The 26,836-nt window shown below is 48.9% G+C and overlaps 1 protein-coding gene across 2 annotated transcripts in view; it reads left to right on the forward strand.

Annotated features, from left to right (window-relative positions):
• Window positions 1-26,836, forward strand: part of raw — a 201,156-nt gene that overhangs the window by 14,402 nt on the left and 159,918 nt on the right. Inside the window, exon 2 of one of the 2 annotated variants that reach the window (XM_069330680.1) lies at window positions 14,118-17,358. The exons of the other annotated variant lie outside the window; for it this stretch is intronic. Coding sequence (XP_069186781.1) covers window positions 17,324-17,358 — 35 coding nt within the window. The 5' untranslated portion in view covers window positions 14,118-17,323. The remainder of the gene's footprint in view (window positions 1-14,117; window positions 17,359-26,836) is intronic. 2 annotated transcript variants of the gene reach the window in all.

Genomic DNA, 26,836 nt, shown 5'->3' on the forward strand with positions numbered 1-26,836 from the left:
GGGGAGCGTAGTCCTATGGGCTCGGGTTCGATTCCCGGCCAAATGAGATTCCCGGCGGGAACAAATCGGCAGTTTTTTTCATCCTGATCATAGACAGCTGCTGCGGGCTGCTTCCTGGGGGTGTGTAACAAAAAAAGAGGCCCTGGTCGAGGACCGGGCCGCGGGGACGCTAAGCCCCGAAATCATCTCAAGATAACCTCGAGAAGAAGATAACGTAGGTGGAATAGAGGAAAAAATGATTGGTTAGAAAGGCGGGATCCAAGCGCTAATAGATCGATTCTGCAGACACAAATAGTAAATACACAGTGAGGGCTGGAGCCACCTTGCCGGGGTGACCAAGAGCCCGGCACGTGACCTCCACCCTCTGACCTCTCCACCACTACCACAAGCAGGGCCCCACATCACCACCACTACCACAAGCAGGGCCCCACACTACCACAACCACCACTACCACAAGCAGGCCCCACACCACCACCACTACCACAAGCACCACTACCACAAGCAGGCCCTACACCACCACCACCACCACCACAAGCAGGGCCCCACATCACCACCACTACCACAAGCAGGGCCCCCACACTACCACAACCACCACTACCACAAGCAGGCCCCACACCACCACCTCCTTGGGGAGGTCTCGGTTACTGGATTTAATATTCTGGTCGCGAGCGTCCTACACACGACCATCAGGAGCCTCCACCACCACCACCAGTTTCTGAAAAATTGTTGTTCTCTAAAATAGACTGTTCCATGGGTTTATTACCCTCTAGGTGAAAAAAAAAAATAACATTTTTTCAGTCCTACTTGAGAGGACATACTCTCCAACGCTATATCTGTGACTGCCCTGTTATCAGTGACTTCAGACCAAATAGTATGAGGTACTTTGAGCTCCGTAATTACTTCGCACACTCAGGAATATTGGAAGATATTCTTGTGCTGCACCCAGAATTTTGCTAGTGGAGGCTAATAGATCAGCCTTACATTTCTTGTTCTCTCCTGATTCTATGTATGACTGGCCGTCCTGTGAGGTGGGGATGTTGGAGGAGCTTGTAGCTGGCTTTTGATCTACACTGTGTGGTCCTTCATACAGAGTAAGAAAACAGCACATTGCTGTGTATACCTAAGCTTGTTAAGAAAAAATACATTGTTTGAGAGGAGTCTTGTAGAAACTGGTAAGGGTAATTGCTTACCTCGTGTGAAAATCGTGAAGTTGTTGTTTAGTCAGAGTTGATTTGTTTTTTTGTATTGAGGCTGGTATTTTCTTCCTTGATTCCATGTATGCCTAACCATTCTGTGAGATGGGAGTATTAGATGAACTTATAGCTAGTTTTTTATCTACACTGTGTAATCTTTCATACAGAATAGAGTAGCAGCACATTGCTGTGTATACCTAAGCTTCTTAATTAAAAAATTAGTAATAAAGGTCTTAAGTTATAGTTTGTATTATTACCAGTATTATCCTTATTAAATCATGTTAACCATGGATCATTAAGATCTCATGTTGATATGTAATAGTCATATTTCTTTTGAATCATTCATTAAATTGTTTCAAGCAGAGAATGCATATATATAGCTAACACAAAGGACGACTCCTTGACGAGACTCGCCAGCTAAAATATTCGATTATAATAAAATCGATCCTCCGTGTTGTGTAGTAGAGAAAAATTTAGTTTATCCAGTTTACGTAAAGCTATGAGTGGTCGAGACCGTTCTTAGTGCGAGGCGGTGTACTTATGACGATTTTCATACGTAAATGTCTACCTGAATACCGACGTAGCCGCTACGAAGATGCTAAGAAGGAAAACATTCGTAAGTACGTACGTAACTGCTTCGTGAATCTGGTACGAATCCGAGCAATCCACCCAACCTATGGTTGCATAGAAAACGTGGATGTTATTGTGCTGCTACTTGTCGGTAGGAAATTTTTTGTACCATATCTATGACATGCAAAATGAGACACATTGGTTGAGAGGGCGGCCGGTTGCATGGGTAGATAGCTCCTCGGCCCACTTGACGCCATGTTCATGTGTTTGGTTAAAGCTTTTTAATCAAACGGCTCTGTTTTTTATATAAACAATGCATAGTTGAAATAACACGCTTTGAGGACGTCCTCTTTGGGTCTGGTGAGCAGTGCTGCCGGCGGGAACAGTGCATGACGCGGCGCCAGAAACAGTGCACGACCTTGCTAGTAACAGAACCAGTGCTGGCACTGAGATCGCTATGTAAAACCAATGTAACATTACACAATGGATCCCAACTATTCACACACACTGTAATACTTGTCACACATAACTCAACAATGGATATTACCGGGTAACGCAAGTAGTGACGCTAACAGCCTTACATTTGGGAGAATCTGGGAATCTTACATCTGGGAGAAGCATGACTAAGGAGGAGACACAAGACCAGTAGATGAGCTACTGGCATGCAAGGGAGCAGCAGTTATGCAGCATAATACACCTAATGACCCCATCTTTCTACCTGCCATGAACTAAGCTGGAAGTAAGTCCCGTGACCACACTATTGCAGACTGCAACGATGTCGATTAAGAAGTGCAGAAGAGAGAGCAGATTGTCGACCAAGCCGTGTAGGTGGCGGCCCTATAGGCATATATATGTAATACATAATACATATATATATATATATACATGTTATATGGGGAGGGTGGGGGTGGCTGCTGAACGCTCCAAGCAACAGGCTATTGGACCAAGTTATCTCAAGTCAAGCCTCTCATCTTGCCTCTCTTCACAAGGAGTCGTGAGGCAGTCTTGTAATATAAGCCACTGGCGGTGTAGGGAGGTCACTCCGTATCTAACCCCGCCCAAGTGTAGTCTGGCCAAGGGCCGAGCATGGGTCAAACCCCCATTGATTTAATGACGATCACGCATTTTATGGAATAATTTGGAGTCAGTAAAGCGGCCCTCGGTATGGCTTTGTTCCCTCCCGCGTGCAAGGGGTTATAACATGACTGTTTCGTCTACATGGTCTTCTGACATGACTGTTTCGTTTCCATGGTCCTCTAACATGACTGTTTCGTCTCCATGGTCTTCTAACATGACTGTTTCGTCTCCATGGTCTTCTGACATGACTGTTTCGTCTCCATGGTCCTCTAACATGACTGTTTCGTCTCCATGGTCTTCTAACATGACTGTTTCGTCTCCATGGTCTTCTGACATGACTGTTTCGTCTCCATGGTCCTCTAACATGACTGTTTCGTCTCCATGGTCTTCTAAGATTGCTTTTTGCCCCTTGCCAGACACCATTTGGGCGGAGCCAGATATGAAGTGACCACCCTTCACGGGGTCAATGTGACCTCCATTCACCATCACTGCTCCCTCTCACCCCTCCCCTTCCCCTGACCTCTCACTAACCCCTCCCCTCCCCCCTTCCCATCATGACCCCTCCCTGGCCCCCCCACCCCCAACCACCCACCTTCCCAGAAGGGATACGGTGTACTTAAGATGGTTAGCTTTGCATAACCTGTGAGAGACGAAGCAAAGCACCTCAAGATAGTGAGACCTGAAGTGTGTAATCCACGGCATATTGCATAATGTTTACATCAGCAGGTGTGTGTGGTGGGTTAGGGGTAAATATAGCCCAGCGCCCAGAAGGATGTAATACCACACAAACTGGTTTGAAGATAGCGTGGGCGGCGGTACAGGTGCAGCATCATGCTATATATACAGGAAGGTCAGCCAACCGTGTGCAGAATTTAAAGATCTCAAGCAGGGGGGGGGGAACGCGATTGACGTGGATGTTTTAGGTATCAATCACGGTTGGCAATCACTTGGTTGTTCTCTCGGTCAGATAGGGACGCGGTGCTGGCGCGTGTGTGTGTGTGTGTGTGTGTGTGTGTGTGTGTGTGTGTGTGTGTGTGTGTGTGTGTGTGTGTGTGTGTGTGTGTGTGTGTGTGTGACTGGAGGTTGAGGAATGTAGAGAGTGCTGACATGAATCCTGACCTGGGTCTTGCCTACGTAGCAGCAATGCCTGCACAATCCTGAGAGAGAGAGAGAGAGAGAGAGAGAGAGAGAGAGAGAGAGAGAGAGAGAGAGAGAGAGAGAGAGAGAGAGAGAGAGAGAGAGAGAGAGATAGAGATGGGGGGGGAGGGAGGGAGGGGGAGGAGGATATGGTTGTGGGTCACGTGTTTACATGTGTGTGTGTGTACATTCTGGGTTATTGATAAGTCTGAAGTAATCCGGAAAGAGCTGTGGCTTTGCTTGTTCGACCGGCCCAGGGGTGGGGGGGGGGAAGGTCTGTTGGCGGCATCGTCATTTAGGTTAGGAAAATGTTCATTAATTATATTCTGAATCACTAACTTGGGTCAACTTGTATGCTTGGTAGGAACCTTTGTCTGAACCTCTGTACCAGATGGCTACCACTACCCACAACCACTTAACTAGAACCACCACTACCCACCACCACCACTACCCACCACCACCATTACCTACCACGAGAGATGTTGATTGACTTATAGGGCTAGAGGAAGTTAGTGAAAGACAAACTCAGGATATCTAGAGGTAAAAGGGCCATATTAGCCCTTCACCTGCGTGCGTGTGTAGGTCAGGCCTCCGTGAGGGATTATAGTCAGCTGAGGGGGGAGGGGAAGGGTGTTGACCTGCTAGGTCAACAAGGCAGGTCTTGTTGACAAGGCCTTGTTGACCTGTCAGGCCAACACCAATGGGCCGTCTTGTACAGGTATATCTCCCAGTGGGCACCATGCCCAAGAGTAACGTTAATACAACGTCGAATCAACGTTGAATTGAACGTTGCACTGGCAGGGTGACCAACCCCAGTACTGCCCACAGGTGCCGTCAGGGTGAACGTGTGGGTATTTGAGGGTGTGGCTGGGCATGGGCAGGGCCTACTATAGCCACCCTGCAATACGAGCCACCACCCACTATACCACCATGCTGAACCATCGGCTACTACGAGCCCGTCCGTGGCCACCTGTTACTCTCACTTACCACTGCACCTAAAGCCAGCCAACACCAGCGGCACCACAGCCACCTGCCTTCTCCGGCCACCACGTCCCCCCTTCCCCCCCACACACACACCAATAGGTGAGTACACACACACACACACACACACACACACACACACACACACACACACACACACACACACATTCTTCATCAGAACACACGGAGGAAGATGAATGATTGCTTTTCCGCTTTCCAAAAGTCTTTCCACTTTTTCACTCTACCACTATGACACCACTTTCCACTCTGTAGAAAGTGGTGTCATAGTCTTCAACTTTTAAAGAATATGAACGTAGCCCGCTCTTTCTCTCTCTCTCTCTCTCTCTCTCTCTCTCTCTCTCTCTCTCTCTCTCTCTCTCTCTCTCTCTCTCTCTCTCTCTCTCTCTCTCTCTCTCTCTCTCTCTTTCTTTCTTTCTTAACTTCCCTCCCCCCACAGATACACACACCTTGAGAGCTGACTCTTGCCAAGATGCCACTATAGATGAATTGTTATTGTGTTCCTGGAGGTGTGTGTGTGTGTGTGTGTGTGTGTGTGTGTGTGTGTGTGTGTGTGTGTGTGTGTGTGTGTGTGTGTGTGTATGTATGTATGTATGTATGTATGTATGTATGTATAATTCCCCCCCCCCCCCCTCCATGCTCCAGGCTCACCCTGCCACAGTCGTCTGGGCTGCGGCCCTGCTCACTCCAGGCCCACTCGCCCGCCACAGGCCCACGGCGCTACAATCTTCCCCCCGTCGTCAACACACAGGCATAAGAAACACTGACGAAACAAAGAGGATGATGAAGATTAAGCCACCCAAAAGGTGGCACGGGCATGAATAGCCCGTAAGTGGTGACCCTTTTGAGCCATTACCAGTATCAATAGATGATACTGGAGATCTGTGGAGGTGCAACTGCACCCTGCGTGACGGGAGATGTCTCCCGTGGACGGAACAAACGTGAACGTTGTCAAGATACACTTGACAACGTTACACTTGACACTTGTAAGTTGCTGAAGGAAGTGGTGGAGCAATGGGGGTGGGGGGGTGGGGAGGAGGTGTTGTTGCATCTGGGAGTGTGGGCCTGCGGGTCGCTCGGAGCATCAGGGCTTTGTTGTTTAAGTTTCGCTACTTGGAACCAAAAGTTCCAAGTAGCACGGGCTATGGTGAGCCCCGTAGTGGCTTACGTGGCACAGGAGAAGAGGGGCTGTGCGATCTTACCTGGCACAGGAGAGGGTGGCTTTGTTAGATCTTGTAATTATAAGACAAGACTGGCCCCAGGCCGGGCTTGTGAAGTAGATGGATTTCTCAGAGCCCAATTACTCGGGGGAGCGGGCAGATTCACGAAGCGGTTACGCAAGCACTTACAGTTAATGAGCTCCGAAGCACCAGGAGGCTGTTTATAACAATATAACAACAGTTGATTGGCAAGTTTTCATGCTTGTAAACTGTTGAATAAATGTAACCAAAGCCGTCAAAGATTGAGGAAAGCGACAAAGATTGAGGAAAGCGACAAAGATTGAGGAAAGCGACAAAGATTGAGGAAAGCGACAAAGATTGAGGAAAGCGACAAAGATTGAGGAAAGCGACAAAGATTGAGGAAAGCGACAAAGATTGAGGGGTTTAAGTTAGACACCGGTAAGTAGGTAAAAGTTATTAAGTAAGACGGCAACAGAGGTGTTAAGGCTTGGCGGCGATCTACAGGTGTGTGTTACACAGGTGTGTAGCATGATGGCGTTCTACAGGTGTGTACATCTACATGGTGGCATTATATATAGGTGTGTACGTCCACTTGGGGGCGTTATACAGGTGTGTACGTCCACATGATGGCATTACACAGGTGTGTACGTCCACATGATGGCGTTATACAGGTGTGTACGTCCACGTGATGGCATTACACAGGTGTGTACGTCCATATGATGGCGTTATACAGGTGTGTACGTCCACGTGATGGCGTTATACGGCATTACACAGGTGTGTACGTCCACGTGATAGCGTTATACAGGTGTGTACGTCCACGTGATGGCGTTATACGGCATTACACAGGTGTGTACGTCCACGTGATGGCGTTATACAGGTGTGTACGTCCACGTGATGGCATTACACAGGTGTGTACGTCCACTTAGTGGCGCTATACATTCTCTCGGCGTCCGTTGCAGGTGTTTCAACAAACACCTGCAACTGAAAGCGCTGGTGACGTCAGCGTGTGGGACACCCGCAGACGGATACACACGGCTGCATCCGTCTCATTTGCATATTCGCCAGCCGCAAAGTGCATGACGTCACGCCCACCTGTCAGGCGGTCAAGGCGGGGGGGGGGGGGGGCCGCGATGGTTGCATGCACAACCTGTGCTCTTGCCAGGTTGACCCACCCACATGTCTGATGTGCATGTAATTACCTAACTTTTGCATACACACTCACAAACAGTTGATTGATTGATAGTTGAGAGGCGGGCCGAAAGAACAGAGCTCGACCCCCGCAAGCACAACTAGGTGAATACACACACACACACACAGACTGAGCTTAGTACCTAAGCAACAGAAGACAGCGAGTCACTGTGAGGAGTGAGGTCTCGGAGTGGCGAGGCGTCCCCAGTTGAGTCCCACAGGGTACGTTCTTTGGACCTATACTGTTTCTGATATATGTAAATGATCTCCTAGAGGGTATAGACTCGTTCCTCTCAATGTTTGCTGATGATGCAAAAATTATGAGAAGACAGAAGATAGTATAAGGCTACAAGATGACCTAGACAAACTGAAGGAATAGTCTAACATGGCTACTAAAGTTCAACCCAAGTAAATGTAAGGTAATGAAACTAGGCGGTGGAAATAGGAGGCCAGACACTGGATACCGAATGGGAGAGGAAGTCCTTCACGAAACGAGAGAGAGAGAGAGAGAGAGAGAGAGAGAGAGAGAGAGAGAGAGAGAGAGAGAGAGAGAGAGAGAGAGAGAGAGAGAGAGAGAGTGAGAGAGAGTGAGAGAGAGAGTGAGTGAGTGAGTCAGTCAGTCAGTCTACGAGTTGGTATCCACAATCCACGCCATATCTGTCTCCTGAAGTCCACACAAAAGAATATCATCGGCGGCGCATGCGAGGCTGGTTAACATCAGAACTGCCATTAGAAACCTGTGTAAGGAATTTTTCAGAACCTTGTATACCACATATGTAAGACCAATCCTGGAGCATGCGGCTCCAGCATGGATCCCGTACCTTGTCAAGCAGAAGACGAAGCTGACAGAGGTATGCCACTAGGCTAGTCTCAGAACTAAGAGGTATGAGTTGCGAAGAAGGGCTGCGTGAACTGCACCTCACGTCGCTGGAAGACATGATCACCACATACAAAATTCTCAAGGGAATTGACAGGGTAGGCAAGGATGGACTATTCAACACGGGTGGTTCACGCACAAGGGGACACGGGTGGAAGCTGAGTACCCAAATGAGCCACAGAGACATTATAAATAAATTTTTCAGTATCAGAGTAGTTAGTAAATGGAACGCACTAGGAAATGATGTGGTGGAGGCTGACTTCATACACAGTTTCAAATGTAGATATGATAGAGCCCAGTAGGCTCAGGAATCTGTACACCAGTTGATTGACGGTTGAGAGGCGGGACCAAAGAGACAAAGCTCAACCCCCGCAAGCATAACTAGGTGAGTACACACGCTCACCCCAAGATGGTGAGGTTTTTCCCACTGCTGACCTCAGAGGCAATGAATTTGTATCCTCACACCCTTACTACCCCTATCACCCCACACCCTTCCCCCACACCTTCACCACCACTTCCACTACTACACCACCACCATCACCTCCCACCACCACCATCACCTCCCACCACCATCATCACCTCCCACCACCATCATCACCTCCCACCACCATCATCCCCTCCTACCACCATCCCCCCACTATCACACCTCGCACCATCGCCCGCCCCCAACAATCACCCCACAATCACACACTCAACAATCACCCCCCCCACAATCACCCCCCCCCCACAATCACCCCCTCCACTATCACACCCCCATTACATCCTCCACTATCACACTACCATCCCCCCCTTCTATCACGTACATCACCCCCCCCCCCGACTCTCCCACCCCCACCCCACACCACCATCACTTCCCACTACTACACCACCAATCCACAACCCCTACCACTACACAACCCCAACCTCACCCACTACCACCATAACCTCATTACCGTCATCACACCGCCAGTTCCACCACCATTAACCAACCCACTACCACCACCACCCCTCCCACCTCACAACCCCCCCTCCCACCTCACAACCCCCCCCCCCCCCACCTCCACAGGTTCACATATAAGGATAACATTGTCAAACATAATAACAGCGTTTGGAAACCAAAATATAGAGTCCAAAAGTTTGCACAACCTATGGGAAGCCTAAGTGAATTGTGGGGTTCAGTCCCTGAGCCTATTATGTGCCTCTGTAACCCTTTCCACTACCGCCCACAAGATGGGTATGGGGTGCATAATAAATGAACTAAACTGAAACTATGGGAAGCCAAAACTAGAATACGCAGCACTTGCATGGGACCCGCACCACGTGAAACACGAAAATTAAAGCTTGAATAACAGTGTAAAGTCGGACTCGTAACATTAAGGGTGGGCAGCAGCAAAGGAAATATGATCACTGTATTCAAAATGCTGAGTTGAATATGCAAGGTTGACAAAGACAGACTCATAAAATTTTGAGAAAGCCGCTTATAAGCCTTATACCGCAATGAAATACTAAGTAGTGGAAGCCACCTCCACCCACAATTTCATGGGCAGATACAGCAAAATACTGGAATGTAAGGAAAGTTAAAAACTAAGTAAGTGTGCACTACCACGTTAAATTTTCTATGAATTATGCAGACTGTATTTCTACTCATTTGTGCCTAGAGGATCGAACATTGACTCTTGGATCCCTCCTTTCTAGCCACCGGTTGTTTGTAGCAATTACTCCTGTCCTATTTCCTTATCATATCTAGTTTTAAAATTATGAATAGAATTTGCTTCCATAACCTGCTCATTAAGTGCACTCCATTTTTCCACTATTCTCATGCTAAAAGAAAACTTCCTAACATCTCTCTGACTTATCTGAGTTTCCAGCTTCCACCCATGTCCCCTCGTTCTATTAGTATTCTGTGTGAACATTTCTTCTATTTCCACTCTGACAATTACCCCTGAGCATTTTATACGTTCCTATCATACCCTCCCTCTCCCTTCTTTTTTCTAGTGTCGTAAGATTCAGTTCCTTCAGGCGCTCTTCATATCCCATCCCTCGTAACTCTTGAGACAAGCCTCGTCGCAAACTTCTGAACCTTTTCCAGTTTCCTTATATACTGGAATTCCTTCAGGTGGGGACTCCATGATGGGGCGACATACTCGTAAGACTGGTCTCACGTACACTGTAAAGCGCCCTAAATACTTCCTTACTTAGGTTTCTGAGTAATGTTCTAACTTTCGCCAGTGTAGAGTGCGCTGCTGACGATATCCTATTTATTTGTGCCTCGGGAGTCAGATTAGGTGTTATCCTTTCACCTAATCCCATTTCCATAGCTTTATACTTGCTCGTGTTGAACTCCAGAAGCCATTTCTCTGACCATCTCTGCAACCTGTTCAAGTCCTCTTGGAGGATCCTACAATCCTCATCTGTCACAACTTTTCTAATTAATTTTACATCATCCACGAACATCGACATGTTTGATTCTACTCCTGTGAACATGTCCTTAACGTATATTAGAAATAGAATTGGTCCTAGCACCGATCCTTGAGGTACTCCACTCGTTACTTTTCGCCAGTCCGACTTCTCGCCCCCTTATCGTTATTCTCTGGCTCCTTCCTGTTAGATAGTTCCCTGCCCATGCTAGGGCCTTTCCGCTTACCTTGCCTGCCTCTCTAGTTTGAATAGCAGTCTCCTGTGCGGTACTGTATCGAAAGCTTTTTGGCAGTCTAGAAATATGCAGTCTGCCTGTCCTTCCCTGTCCTGCCTTATTCTTGTTATTTTATCATAGAATTCCAGAAGGGTAGTTAGGCATGATCTCCCTTTCCAGAACCCATGTTGATGTTTGTTTACTAACCTAATTCAAGTTCAAGTATGTTTATTGAGATAAGCAATAAATACATCTCAAAGGGATAGAGTAGCTTAGGCTATTTCTACCCCCCTACTAACCTAATGTTCTCTAGGTGAGCAACCAGTCTTAGCCTGATTATTCTTTCAAGTATTTTGCAGGGGGATGCTTGTCAGTGATACGGATCTGTAGTTAAGTGCCTCCTCCCTATCTCCTTTCTTGAAAATCGGTACGAAATTTGCCTTCTTCCAGCAATTGGGCAATTCTCCCGACATAAGTGACTTATTAAAGATACTTGCCAGAGGTTCGCTGAGGGCCTGCGCTGCCTCTTTTAGTATCCACGGTGATATTTTGTCTGGTCCAACTGCTTTAGTTGCATCCAGTATTGTCAACTGTTTCATTACCTCCTCTGCTGTCACCTCTATATCCCACCCCATGTAAGGTAATCTCTTCTAACAATGGGAGCTGCTCAGGCTCAGTTGTGAACACTCCATGGAAACTGGCATTCAGTACCTCGCAGATTTCCTTGTCACTTTCCGTATATGCCACTCATATATGTGTGTTTACTAGTTGTGTTTTGCGGGGGTTGAGCTTTGCTCTTTCGGCCCGCCTCTCAACTGTCAATCAACTGTCTACTAACTACTACTACTTTTTTTCTTTTTTTTTTCACACCACACACACACACCCCAGGAAGCAGCCCGTTACAGCTGACTAACTCCCAGGTACCTATTTACTGCTAGGTAACAGGGGCACTTAGGGTGAAAGAAACTTTGCCCATTTGTTTCTGCCTCGTGCGGGAATCGAACCCGCGCCACAGAATTACGAGTCCTGCGCGCTATCCACCAGGCTACGAGGCCCCCAAGTGTGAGGCGAGTGTGTGTGTGTGTGTGTAGTCACGGGCTCTTCAGCATTGCCTCGGTACAAGTGACAGGATGAACAACCCAGCGGGCTTTCTTCCTATTGAGGGGTGTTGTACATGCTGCTAAGGCAGTGTGTGTCCACTCACAGGATGTGTGTCGCTGCCCAATAAAGTCTTCTCCCCCCCCCCTCTGGGCATATTTGAATATAAAACTTTCATCATTTGTGCGTGCGTGCGCTCACGTGCCCTTCAACATGCGTGCGCTCACGTGCCCTTTAGCATGCGTGTGTGTGAGTGCGCTCACGGGCCCTTCAGCATGCGTGCGTGCGTGCGTGTGCTTGTCTGTGGCGAGAGAGCGCAGGGCGCTCGTCAAATGATATCTTAATTAAGACCAGGTGTTCCCTGTTTGATGTGTGGAGGGTGGGGCCTGGGAGGGTGTTTGTGGAGAGCCGTGGCTCGGTGTGGTGTGGAGGGGGCTGATGGTGTGGAGGGGGCTGATGGTGTGGAGGAAGCTGATGGTGTGGAGGGAGTTGATGGTGTGGAGGGGGTTGATGGTGTGGAGGAAGTTGATGGTGTGGAGGGAGTTGATGGTGTGGAGGGGGTTGATGGTGTGGAGGGAGTTGATGGTGTGGAGGGGGTTGATGGTGTGGAGGAAGTTGATGGTGTGGAGGGAGTTGATGGTGTGGAGGGGGCTGATGGTGTGGAGGAAGCTGATGGTGTGGAGGGAGTTGATGGTGTGGAGGGGGCTGATGGTGTGGAGGAAGTTGATGGTGTGGAGGGAGTTGATGGTGTGGAGGAAGCTGATGGTGTGGAGGAAGCTGATGGTGTGGAGGGAGTTGATGGTGTGGAGGGAGTTGATGGTGTGGAGGGGGCTGATGGTGTGGAGGAAGCTGATGGTGTGGAGGAAGCTGATGGTGTGGAGGGAGTTGATGGTGTGGAGGGAGTTGATGGTGTGGGTAAGGGACTATTACACGGGGGGAAGAGAGTGCTATGTGTGGAGAAGAAGGGAAGGATATAGTCTGGAAGAAGGTGGTGGTGAATACAAAGGTTTACTTAACCTCATTCTATGTACGATGAGGAATTTATGTAATGAATGGAATGTGGGTGTTTTACTGTGAATAATGTAATGTGGAGTGTGCAGCTGTGAATAATGAGTAGAGATGAGGTAATTTTACATTTGCGGATACTAATAAATAAGACAACCCATCCTCAGGTCATATTACCTACAGATGCTGCGGATATGTCCACAAGTATGAACTATTGTCCTAAATTGCTCTGCCGTTGCAATTCTACGGCCCATAGCCACACCTGGACGACCGTAGACGTGGCGTAGTATTCCCTGGCCCAGGATACGAGTGTGTTGATTGATGAAGATTAAGCCACCCCAAGAGGTGGCACGGGCATGAATAGCCCGTAAGCGTGTACCGAGATGGTTTGGGGGCCATGTTAAGGGTATGGATGATGGTAGGCTGGTGAAGTGTATAGAGGTAGGGGAAGGAATCTGAGGGTAGAAAGGTGAGATGAGAGCGTAGAAGGGGGCATGGGCAGACACGGAGAGAGAGAGAGAGAGAGAGAGAGAGGGAAAGCTGGAATTGAAAAGGTTGTGATCTGTATTAGTAGGTTGTGAACAAAAAGTGCGTTGTTGGCTTTTGTGAAAAGAAAGTTTGGAAGTTTTAGGACGTTGTGAATGTGTTGTAGCGTTGTGTTTCTCAGTGATGCTGTGGGTGACGATGTGTAAGATGCGTCCAGTGTTGCTCTGTGACGCAAGATGCGTCGAGTGATGCTGTGTGATGACGCAAGATGCGTCGAGTGATGCTGTGTGATGACGCAAGATGCGTCGAGTGATGCAGATCGGCGTTCAATCCCCGACTGTCCAAGTGATTGGGGCACCATTCCTTCCCCCCCACCATCCCATCCCATCCCATATCCTTATCCTGACCCCTTCCCAGTGCTATACAGTCGTAATGGCTTGGCGCTTTTCCTTGTTCAAGTTTAAGTAAGTTTATTGAGACAAGAAAGAAATACATCTCAAAGGGAGATGTATTACTTTCCCTTGATAATTCCTTCCTTTCTTCCCCCCCCCCCCATGGGGGTTGGAAACATGGGTAGGTTGTAATGTATTAATAGAGTATACTGTATTAGCATATGCGTGGTGTGGCTTATACGGAGCGTCAGTGTAGGAGAGTGTTGTAAGCGGTGTTGCTAATAAGCGGTGCTCTTCCCTCAGGTGGGCGAGGAGTAGCGTCGTGCGGGCGGCGGGAGAGGCAGCTTGGGAGGCCCCGCCCACCTGCAGCCAGCCGGGAGATGGGCGGTGGGCGTGACGGGGGCGAGGTAGGTAGGTAGGTGGGCGGGCAAGTAGTCCCCGGGGAGAACACATCCGGAGGGTCGACTGCGCCGGCACCACTGAATGAAGACTCTCGCTGGAGGCTGCAACCATCGCCCGTGCCGTCTCGCGGTTCGCGCGCCACCTGCGTTCCGCGCACCACCTGCGTTCCGCGCTACCTCCGACCACACCACCATTTGTCGCCCCTCCTAACCACCACCTGTGCTCTTAACACGACCTGTCGTCGTCGTCTGCAGCAGTTGATAGCCCGCCATCTTCCCCAGCAGTGTGTGGGGGGCACCGACCTGTCCCCTCCCACCGGCTCTCACCTACGGCAGGGCGGGAGGGCGCAACTTTTACCATCCCACCTACTGCTGCCACGCCAGCCCCCCCCCCCCCACACACACCTGCCAACAAACATCCCGGAGGAGGAATTATGGAGTAGAATCCTAGAGGCAGACGAAGAGCAGAGGAGTGGCGTAGTGTGTGCGGACCGCGGGCCAGCTAAGCTGCCTAGCTATTATTACTCCTATGGGTGCCTCCCAGCAGGGCTGCCGGCGGCGGCACTGACGGAGGCAACACCCACACCACACACCCTTCACCCCCTCCTGCTCCGCCCACACACACACACACACACACACAATCACACGCAGTTCCATTTGCTTTACGGACCCCCAGGACGTGGCGCAATGTAAACAGTAAACTGTTTCTGAGATTTTTGTTGTGTGGCGCGTGTAGCCGCTGATGGTTTGAAGCGAGCACAACAGGAGCACTTGGGGAGGTAATTACAACGCAAGAAAGACTGGATATATATACCCCCCTCCCCCCGGCGCGCCAGACTGTGGCCAACTAGGGAAGGGGGGGCCACGTACAGTTTCATCTGGGCAGCTGAGCTCATCCAGCAGGCCTGGTAAGTGGGCTGCTGCCATGCTCTCGACGCCACCACCTTGCACGCAGATGGTACCGCCCTCCACCACTACCCCCCTCCACCCCCTCAACCATTAGCAACCCCCCCCTACCCCCCCACCTCCATTAACGTCGCCACCACCTGTGGAGCACTGGGCGCCATGCACCGACACACTGTGCCTGGCGCGTATGGAGAAGTTTGGCGACGGTACGCATTGCTGGTAAACAATATATATCCCTGCAGTGTGACCGTGTTTTGACGCCGCTCTGGGAAGTGATGCCATACCCTTGGGGGCAGCCCCACTCGTCTGGTGCCATGCCCACCATCCTCTCTAACACAGATGACGTGATGCTGGGAATATTTGTGACATAAAACACCCACAATGCAGTGCCCCAGTGAGAAGAAGTTGGTTGCTGGCAGCGACGGCTGGGATCACGGGTCACCGGGGCGGCGTTTCTGCCTCACTAGGATCACCAGGTAACCCGACAGGTGGAGCGGTGTTACCAGCAGGTGTGGGGAGAGAGTCCTCCAGGTCCTGGTGCTTATACGTCGGCGCCAGCACCGTGACTGAGTGAGACTCAGCCTTGCAGTTATAATACTCAGCCTGGTGACCTTGTGAGGGGGCTGGTGCGCCTCTCAATGCTTGGTGAAATCTTGATTTCCAGTATTATTTAAAATTAATGCAAATTTTGGTCAGTTATGATCGACTTGGCAGCTGACTGACCCAAGACAGGGAGAGCATCTTGGCGGCTGACTGACCCAAGACAGGGAGAGCATCTTGGCGGCTGACTGACCCAAGACAGGGAGAGCATCTTGGCGGCTGACTGACCCAAGACAGGCAGAGCATCTTGGCAGTTGACTGACCCAAGACAGGGAGAGCATCTTGGCGGCTGACTGACCCAAGACAGGGAGAGCATCTTGGCAGCTGACTGACCCAAGACAGGGAGAGCATCTTGGCGGCTGACTGACCCAAGACAGGGAGAGCATCTTGGCGGCTGACTGACCCAAGACAGGGAGAGCATCTTGGCGGCTGACTGACCCAAGACAGGGAGAGCATCTTGGCAGCTGACTGACCCAAGACAGGCAGAGCATCTTGGCAGCTGACTGACCCAAGACAGGGAGAGCATCTTGGCAGCTGACTGACCCAAGACAAGCAGAGCATCTTGGCAGCTGACTGACCCAAGACAGGCAGAGCATCTTGGCAGCTGACTGACCCAAGACAGGGAGAGCATCTTGGCAGCTGACTGACCCAAGACAAGCAGAGCATCTTGGCAGCTGACTGACCCAAGACAGGGAGAGCATCTTGGCAGTTGACTGACCCAAGACAAGCAGAGCATCTTGGCGGCTGACTGACCCAAGACAAGCAGAGCATCTTGGCAGCTGACTGACCCAAGACAAGCAGAGCATCTTGGCAGCTGACTGACCCAAGACAAGCAGAGCATCTTGGCGGCTGACTGACCCAAGACAAGCAGAGCATCTTGGCAGCTGACTGACCCAAGACAAGCAGAGCATCTTGGCAGCTGACTGACCCAAGACAAGCAGAGCATCTTGGCGGCTGACTGACCCAAGACAAGCAGAGCATCTTGGCAGCTGACTGACCCAAGACAGGGATCTTGGCAGCTCGTGTATAAATACATAATCAATCATGCTGCAGTACTAGCCTTATGATACACTAAGGTGTTGAATATCAGTGTGCGTCATAATTTATCATATTTGGTAGCGATAAACACGCAAGTGTGTGAACGATGTCACGGTAGTAATGTAGAGACGCGGTGGTAGAGGCGCAGGTGGTCGCTAGCGCCTGCTGGGAGGCACCCACACTCTTACTACACTTGTACTCCGGAGCGACGCCCTTCTGCGTCCACGTTACCCACGCCCACACCGTCCACGCCTGGCCCACGTGCCCAACCCACGCCCGCAACTTGTGCCAAGCTTTGCGTGTGCCCCGTTAACTCCTCGCCCGGTGATTCCACCCACGCGCCCCCCCCCCCCCCCGCCCACTTCAGCCGAGTCTCTCCGCTGGTTTTGTTGACGCCCGCCCACGTTCCTAACCGCCCAAGCACGCCCGCACGCATACCTCGCCGCCCACACACGCTCCCAGACATACCTGGGCGTACCCCCTCGACGCCCACCCCGGCGTACCAGGCTACACGACGACCTCCCGCACGCCCCATGTCGCTGGCCGAGTGAGAGGAATTCGCCCATGATGTCTGCCACGGTGTATGGGGAAGTGACAAGGTAAATTACCCCCCCCCCCCCCTGGCCATGCCTGTCAACACTACAACAACATACGAGCCCTCTGCACTCTCGGAGGCGAGTCCTCCTTTATGTAGACTCTCGGAGGCGAGTCCTCCTTTATGTAGACTCTCGGAGGCGAGTCCTCCTTTATGTAGACTCTCGGAGGCGAGTCCTCCTTTATGTAGATCCAGCCTTTCTCACTCCTTAATTAATCTCTCTATCTCATTGTTTGTGTCTTTTAAGATCCTCCCCCATTGATCTTGTAGCATGTTGTGCATGGAAGCCCTTAGAGGAGAACTCAAGTACGTTAATTGAGACAGTAGGATAGACGAGTAGAGTAGCTTAGGCTTTTTCTACCCTACTAAATGAGAATCCCTGTAGCCTAGCTTAGTAGGATATTATTTTCATTACCTGTTATTGAAGGGACACTTGAGTTAAGTTGGATATTGATGAGAATAGTTTTGAACTAATGGAGCAAGTGTGCGTGTTATTAGATTATTTGCTGTTGTTTGACTAGCTTGAGGTTTTATTGGTAATTGAGTTGTATAAATGATGATAGTTGTGGCTGGCCTGAACAATCATAAAGGAAACTTAGTATAACTTACAAACCAAACTTAGTATTACTTACAAACCAAACTTAGCATAATCTACAAACCAAACTTAGTATTACTTACAAACCAAACTTAGTATTACTTACAAACCAAACTTAGTATTACTTACAAACCAAACTTAGCATAATCTACAAACCAAACTTAGTATTACTTACAAACCAAACTTAGCATAATCTACAAACCAAACTTAGTATTACTTACAAACCAAACTTAGCATAACCTACAAACCAAACTTAGCATAACCTACAAACCAAACTTAGCATAACTTACAAACCAAACTTAGCATAACCTACAAACTAAACTTAGTATTACTTACAAACCAAACTTAGCATAACCTACAAACCAAACTTAGCATAACTTACAAACCAAACTTAGTATAACCTACAAACCAAACTTAGCATAACTTACAAACCAAACTTAGCATAACCTACAAACCAAACTTAGCATAACCTACAAACCAAACTTAGCATAACTTACAAACCAAACTTAGTATAACCTACAAACCAAACTTAGCATAACTTACAAACCAAACTTAGCATAACCTACAAATCAAACTTAGCATAACTTACAAACTAAACTTAGCATAACCTACAAACCAAACTTAGCACTAACCTACAGTTCGAGAGGCGAGACTTGCATTGGCAAAACATATAAACATTAAAACAAATGCAGCCCGTCTTCGCGCACGCGCAATATATATCTCCATTTACAAATACATTGATCTACAGTTATTATTACGGCGTAGATCTTAATTACCCTTAGACCAAGGGGCCAGATTCACGAAGCGGTTACGCAAGCACTTACGAACGTGTACATCTTTCCTCAATCTTTGGCGGCTTTGTTTACGATTATTAAACAGTTAACGCGCTCCGAAACATCAGCTCATAACTAGAGCAACAGTTGATTGGGAAGTTTTCTTGCCTGTAAACTGTTTAATCAACAAGGCCGTCAAAGATTGAGGAAAGATGTATACGTAACTGCTTGCTTGGCTTGCGTAACTGCTTCGTGAATCTCTGGCCCCTAGCAGACCATTAACTTTCCTTCGTTCGTCGACCCCGACTCCCGAGTGCGGCCTGTGTCATGTGTCGTGTATCATGTGTCCCCAGCATTCCAAGTTCAATATTAGCATTTAGAGGTCAGGAGGTCACGGGTCGAGGGATTGGTCACGAGGGTCACCTAAGACTTCGGGGCGGGCGGGCGGGCGCGCGCGCGCACGCACGCACACACACACACACACACACACACACACACACACACACACACACACACACACACACACACACACACACACACACACACACACATACACACACACACATACACACACACACACACACACACACGCACACACACAGTGAGTTACAAAACGTTACAAATGCAACCTGTTAAGAAAAGTATCGGCTCACAAATATCAACATTTTCCTTTGCGTCTGATTCTAATACGTCTTTTTTTTATGCTCAGAGTTGACCACTCCGTTCAAAAAGCGACGTATTATAATTTAAGCACCGTAAATATTGACAATTTGTAAACACTAGTCCTCGATAGGTTAGGAGGGTTGGTGGGGTTCGTCTACCATCCTGGTTAAGCCAAACGGTTGCATTTTTTACGGAGTGACAGACGCGCTGAGAGAAGGCGTTGGGGAGACCAGTGATTATTAGCACGTGCTATCTTGAGGTTATCTTGAGGTTATCTTGAGATGATTTCGGGGCTTTTTAGTGTCCCCGCGGCCCGGTCCTCGACCAGGCCTCCACTCCCAGGAAGCAGCCCGTGACAGCTGACTAACACCCAGGTACCTATTTTACTGCTAGGTAACAGGGGCATAGGGTGAAAGAAACTCTGCCCATTGTTTCTCGCCGGCGCCTGGGATCGAACCCGGGACCACAGGATCACAAGTCCAGTGTGCTGTCCGCTCGGCCGACCGGCTCCCTGAGAGAATGTTCTCTCCATTTGCCACTACGTCAAAAATGCGACCTTTTATTTGGCCTGACCGCGCACGTACGGACACAGGCAACCCCGCTTGATCTATGGAGACCAGACCGAGGCACGGAAGAAGTTTATATATATATATATATATATATATATATATATATATATATATATATATATATATATATATATATATATATATGTCGTACCTAGTAGCCAGAACGCACTTCTCCGCCTACTACTACTAATATATATATATATGTATATATATATATATATATATATATATATATATATATATATATATATATATATATATATATATATATTACGGTGCTTGAATTGTTTAGTAATACGTCGTATTTTAATGGTTTGGTGCATTCCGTATGAAATGCGACGCATTAGGTAAGAGGGACGGGTTGTTTGACCTCCAAGCATGAATTCAGGGAGGACGTGTGGTTTTGTCCGGTCAGAAAGCCTTGTGCTTTATTTAGTCCGGTCAGAAAGCCTTGTGCTTTATTTAGTCCGGTCAGAAAGCCTTGTGCTTGATTTAGTCCGGTCAGAAAGCCTTCTACTTGGTTTTGTCCGGTCAGAGGGCCTTCAGCTGACATAAAGTCCCGTTTTCTGTTTTGGGTCCTCTGGTGTGGCAGGTTAGGAGAGGACACTTTAGTACGGCATTTTCTTGACGTTGGGGAAACATTAGGAGGACGGGCTGAATGTTTATAGTGCTTTCGTACCAGAATGCAAAGATAGATATATATATTTTTTTTATGTCTAAGTTGAAGGAGAAGTGGGCGTCGTCCCTGGCCCATAGCCATAATGTCTTCTGCTTCCTCCCTGTGGTGGTGGTCCTGGTGTCGAGAGAGTGAGAGTGAGAGTCACTCACTCACTCACTCACTCACTCACTCACTCATATACAGACACCCGGACACCGCGTGGTACGCCACAGGTAAGGAGTAGACACAAGGCGGTCGTAAGCATAGCCCCATACAACAGGTACTGGCTGCTGTAGCCTCATACAACAGGTACTGGCTGCTGTAGCCTCATACAACAGGTACTGGCTGCTGTAGCCCCATACAACAGGTACTCGCTGCTGTAGCCTCATACAACAGGTACTGGCTGCTGTAGCCTCATACAACAGGTACTCGCTGCTGTAGCCTCATACAACAGGTACTCGCTGCTGTAGCCTCATACAACAGGTACTGGCTGCTGTAGCCTCATACAACAGGTACTCGCTGCTGTAGCCTCATACAATAGGTACTGGCTGCTGTAGCCTCATACAACAGGTACTCGCTGCTGTAGCCTCATACAACAGGTACTGGCTGCTGTAGCCTCATACAACAGGTACTGGCTGCTGTAGCCTCATACAACAGGTACTCGCTGCTGTAGCCCCATACAACAGGTACTCGCTGCTGTAGCCTCATACAACAGGTACTGGCTGCTGTAGCCTCATACAACAGGTACTGGCTGCTGTAGCCTCATACAACAGGTACTGGCTGCTGTAGCCTCATACAACAGGTACTCGCTGCTGTAGCCTCATACAACAGGTACTGGCTGCTGTAGCCTCATACAACAGGTACTCGCTGCTGTAGCCCCATACAACAGGTACTGGCTGCTGTAGCCTCATACAACAGGTACTGGCTGCTGTAGCCTCATACAACAGGTACTCGCTGCTGTAGCCTCATACAACAGGTACTCGCTGCTGTAGCCTCATACAACAGGTACTGGCTGCTGTAGCCTCATACAACAGGTACTCGCTGCTGTAGCCTCATACAACAGGTACTGGCTGCTATAGCCCCATACAACAGGTACTGGCTGCTGTAGCCTCATACAACAGGTACTGGCTGCTGTAGCCTCATACAACAGGTACTCGCTGCTGTAGCCTCATACAACAGGTACTGGCTGCTGTAGCCTCATACAACAGCTGGTGCCTCACAGATACTTTTTTTTGGATGGGTGGGTGAGGGGGGGGGGTATTCTATGATGGAGAAGAGCCACGTGGGGCCGTGTTGACTAACGTCTTAATTATCTCTTGATACTTATGGTGATACTGCTGTTTGTGTGTGTTAATTCTGGCGCTTGGCTCACTGTGGTACACACACACACACACACACACACACACACACACACACACACACATACACACACACACACACACACACACACACACCTGAGGGGGGCCGTGGGGGGCAGCATGTTGGGACCACACACACACACACACACACATACACACACACACACACACACACGGTGCCTTTATACATGGGGATGGGGAGGAGGAGGGTGGGGGGTCAAATGTTATTGTTTAGGATGTTTGAGTATAGCACCTCAAGGTATAGTGTGTTGGTGGGGGGGAGTAGGGGGGGCAGTGAGGTTACCTGAGCTCTTGGGCTCTTCCAGACTTAATCTGTTTTAGGTTAAGAAGCTAAAAGGGAACCTCCCCCCCCTCCTTGTAGTCTTTGGGGTTAAATGACCCCGTTGTAGTCTTTGGGGGGGGGGAACAAATGACCCCTTGTAGTCTTTGGGGTTAGCGTCCTGCGACCTTTAAAGTTCAGTAAACAGAACTCTTGTGACGCCCGGGTCAAACTGAACTACAGTAGGCCTATGGTGATCAACCAGATCAACCAGGCTGTGACTCATACGTCAGGCTGCGAGCAGCCGCGTCTAACAGCCTGGTTGATCAGTCCAGCAACCAGGAGGCCTGGTCGACGACCGGGCCGCGGGGACACTAAGCCCCGGAAGCACCTCAAGGTAGCCTCAAGGTAGGCCTTGAAAGTTTTTAATATTTTAATTAATATTTTCAAATTTGGTTATTTCTTTAGGTCTTCTAAATTCTTGAATAAACCAATATCCTATGATGCGTAAGGGGCCAATTTGAACTCTTGGGTCGTGAGCTGACTTCTTAATTGTCTTCGACTTGAGTTGATTGATGATTGATTGAGTGATGAAGATTAAGCCATCCAAAAGGTGGCACGGGCATGAATAGCCCGTAAGTGGTGGCCCTTTTTGAGCCATTACCAGTATCAATAGATGATACTGGAGATCTGTGGAGGTGCGACTGCACCCTGCGTGACGGGAGATGTCTCCCTGTTGAGTTGATCACTTAATAACAAGGTCTTAACAGACATCTGAGTTTTTATACACCTTGAGCCAAGGTGACCCCCTTGTGATATTTAAGGTGGTTCAATCTCAAGATTTTTGTTTAATCAGTTCTGTAATATTATAGTCCGAATATATTATTATATATTATTATAGCCCGTATTAGATGTCTTGAATCTCTGGATATGTCTTGGTATCAGGAAACAGGAATGCGGGGCCGCTAGTTATACTCTTGGGGTATATCAGGCAACGTTAACTTATAAAGTCCCATTTGACTTAATAAACCCATTTGTCGAAGCAAGTGGCTGGAGGTTGGGGAAGATGTGCCGCCCACTTCGCGTTTATTCAATTTTTTCTTGTTTTTGGAGGCACTTGGCTCCGAGTCGACGACGACGACGACGACGACGACGGGCTCTCAAGCACGCCTCTATGAATGAAAGGCTTGTTTGGTGCCAACAAATAACTTCCTTCAATGGTCCAGGACGGACCGAAACGTCGTCGTCCCTTCAACTTTTAGTGTGTGGTCTGGTCAACATACTTCAGCCACGTTATTGTGACTCATCGCCTGCAACTTCCTTCAGCGCTGCTGGGGCTGTCGCTTAGCGCTGGTTGTTCGCTACTGTGGTCGCGGTCTGCGTCGCTATGTTGGGTTTTGGCGGGTGTATGTCAGTCTCTTGTGTCCCCGCGGGTGTCCAGGCGTGTGTCTGTGTGTGTGTCCCCGCGGGTGTCCAGGCGTGTGTCTGTGTGTGCGTCCCCGCGGGTGTCCAGGCGTGTGTCTGTGTGTGTGTCCCCGCGTGTGTCCAGGCGTGTGTCTGTGTGTGTGTCCCCGCGGATGTCCAGGCGTGTGTCTGTGTGTGTGTCCCCGCGGGTGTCCAGGCGTGTGTCTGTGTGTGTGTCCCCGCGGGTGTCCAGGCGTGTGTCTGTGTGTGTGTCCCCGCGGGTGTCCAGGCGTGTGTCTGTGTGTGTGTCCCCCGTGTGTGTCCAGGCGTGTGTCTGTGTGTGTGTCCCCGCGTGTGTCCAGGCGTGTGTCTGTGTGTGTGTCCCCCGTGTGTGTCCAGGCGTGTGTCTGTGTGTGTGTCCCCGCGTGTGTCCAGGCGTGTGTCTGTGTGTGTGTCCCCGCGTGTGTCCAGGCGTGTGTCTGTGTGTGTGTCCCCGCGTGTGTGTTCCCCCCCGTGTGTCGCCCGCATGCCTGCGTGTTCAAGCTTGAACAGCAGGTGCGGAGTCACAATTAGAGTGCTAAATTTGACAGTAAACGCCCTAAAAATACTACTCTCTACTCTCATAGTATTCTCTATATTATGAGAGTATACTACTCTCATAGTATACCCCTCTCTACTCTCAGAGACTGCACCCCGCTATTATGTATATAGGGCTATTTCCCCGCCTCTTATCCTTCTCCCCCGTCACCCGCCCCTCTCCTCGTGTTGACTCAGCTCGTCTCCACTCCGCTTCCGCCAAGTTGTAAACAAACTTGTCTTGAAAGCAGTTGGATTAGGTGGGTGGATGTGTACCTGGCTGTACTTGACTACATCCCCTTCTCCCTCCCCCCCCCCCCCCCTGTCGATACCTTGAGAACTGCCACCCAATCCTCTGGGGTCTTGCCACCAGTCCAAAGATGGGAGAGTTTTTATTGGTTCCTGGTGGGCAAGTTGTGGATGGCGCAATGTCGCTTACCGTAGCTAGGTTAGTGGCGTCGGCCTGTGTTTATTTGTTCAGTACAGATCAGATTTTCGTGTGGTTTTAATAATTAGAAAATGCCAGTGACATGGGCTGCAGTTGAGTGATAAAGATTAAGCCACCCAAGAGGTGGCACGGGCATGAATAGCCCGTAACATGGGCAGCAAGTTTTCTGTGCCGTTGTCTCAACGCACAATACCTTCTGATCAAGCCACATTTGACGTTTGTTGAGCATATATGCCTGTGCCGGAGCTGGAAATACACAACATACATATTGTTGGATGAATATTTTGTTACTTTTTAACATGCTTAAGTACATTTACGCTGCCACCACAAATTATATGAAGATTTACATAGCATTGTGTCAAGATACGAAAATTCCTCATCTCGCAGGAGAGCGAGTCATACAGGAGTATGTGACATTTTAATCCAACACATTATGAGGTGTCTTGGCTAGCACCTCATTTTTTTTAATTTTGCCCCGAGGGGCAAGTTTATTGAGCAGCGCCACTCATCCTGTGAGTGAATATACCGCCATGGCAGCATGTACAACACTCCCCAATAGGAAGAAAACCCGCTGGGTTGTTCATCCTGTTACTTGTACGGATTCTGGCTATTACTGATTTTCTCCCTCGTCCACCACCTCTTCGTCCATAATGATTGGGATTGCCAGCAGTAACCATGCTGTACCATCGTCACTGATTTGTGCTTCTATCCTCCCCTCCTCAGTAACCTTGTCACGGTGATGTTGCCTGATGATACCTCTAATTTGTAGAAGAGTCTTGGGTATGAAGTATTATGGTTTCATATAGTCTCCTTCAGCAGCCAGCACATCTGCTCGTTCATTCCCACATATTCCAACATGGGAGGGGATCCAGAGAAACTTGACCACTCTTCCCTGATTGGACAGTACTCTCACAGCTTTCTTGATTTCAGCGACTATCACAAGATTTTCTGCCCGATTTTTACTAAGGCTTCGTAGTGCTACTTTTAAATCAGTGCAGATCACTGCACCGTTAGTGTTTTTCTTGCAAGAAATCTTGAAAGAAAGATAAGAATGGCAATTAACTCCATAAAAATGAGAGCTCTGGTTGCGTTGAAGAGGCATATAGTTTCTCAACACGTGCTTTGTCTTTTCGGGTTGTGAAAGGCATTATTCCTAATAACCAGCCCACCCCCATTGGCACCTCATAATTTAATGGATTAAAATGTCTAGTGATTTCAGACTGCTGGGTATGAGAGGTGAGGAAGGAGCATGGGCAGGAGCGCTGGGCACTCTTCCTGTGCGCTACTAGGACACACAGGAGAGTAGACACCCCCCCCCCCAACACACACTTCGAAGAGTTCCTTGGAGGAGTACCCCACTCCTTGGGGGAGTGTGGCAACAGTCTTGGGGGAAGGTAAAGCTGCTTCCCGGACAGGTGTATAGGTAGTAGGGGGGGGGGAGCATATGCCAGGGAGATCAAGAAATTGAATTGAAATTGAAATAAGTTTATTGAGGGGGAGATCAAGAGGGTGGGCAGAACTTGACAGTGTGACGTAGTGTGGATGGGACGTGACGCCGCGTCCAGGTGTGAATGGACTAGGAGGGGAGGAGAGTGACGGGTTGAGGGTTGAATAGTTAGATGTGAGGCGCTCAACTCCAGTTTCCTCCTCCCCCCATTATTCACTTTGTTTTACTTTAACATAGTTGTTGCAAATGGGAATGTTTGTGTTGCAAATGTGCGTGTTGGTGTTGGAGATGTGTTTCTGTTGCTAAAGTGTGTTAGTGTTGCACCTATTACGTCGCATTTTTTTACGAACTCGACCAATCCGGTTTAAAATGTTTTTTTTGAATCAAAATCATTGCCCCCCCCCCCTCCTAGTATTGACGCATTCTATGACTCGGCCTCGAGAGGTTAGCTGGGGTTGCTTGGGTTTGTAAGTGTAGGGTTAGGTTAGGTTAGAAGGTTAGGTTAGGTTAGAAGGTTGGATTTTTTACGGAGTGGCGAATCCAGAGAACGGGCTAGCGGTGGGAGTCTTAACCCTTTGACATTTGTAGAAACAACACAAGCTGTGAGGATTGCAGCCGTTGTTTAATGCAACTTTAGCAAGAATGCAAAGTGCGCGAGACATTCTTTAATCCAACTTTAGCAAAGTACGCGAAACATTCTTTAATCCAGCT

Source organism: Procambarus clarkii, chromosome 24 (genome assembly GCF_040958095.1).
Source record: "Procambarus clarkii isolate CNS0578487 chromosome 24, FALCON_Pclarkii_2.0, whole genome shotgun sequence".
Taxonomy (NCBI): domain Eukaryota; kingdom Metazoa; phylum Arthropoda; class Malacostraca; order Decapoda; family Cambaridae; genus Procambarus; species Procambarus clarkii.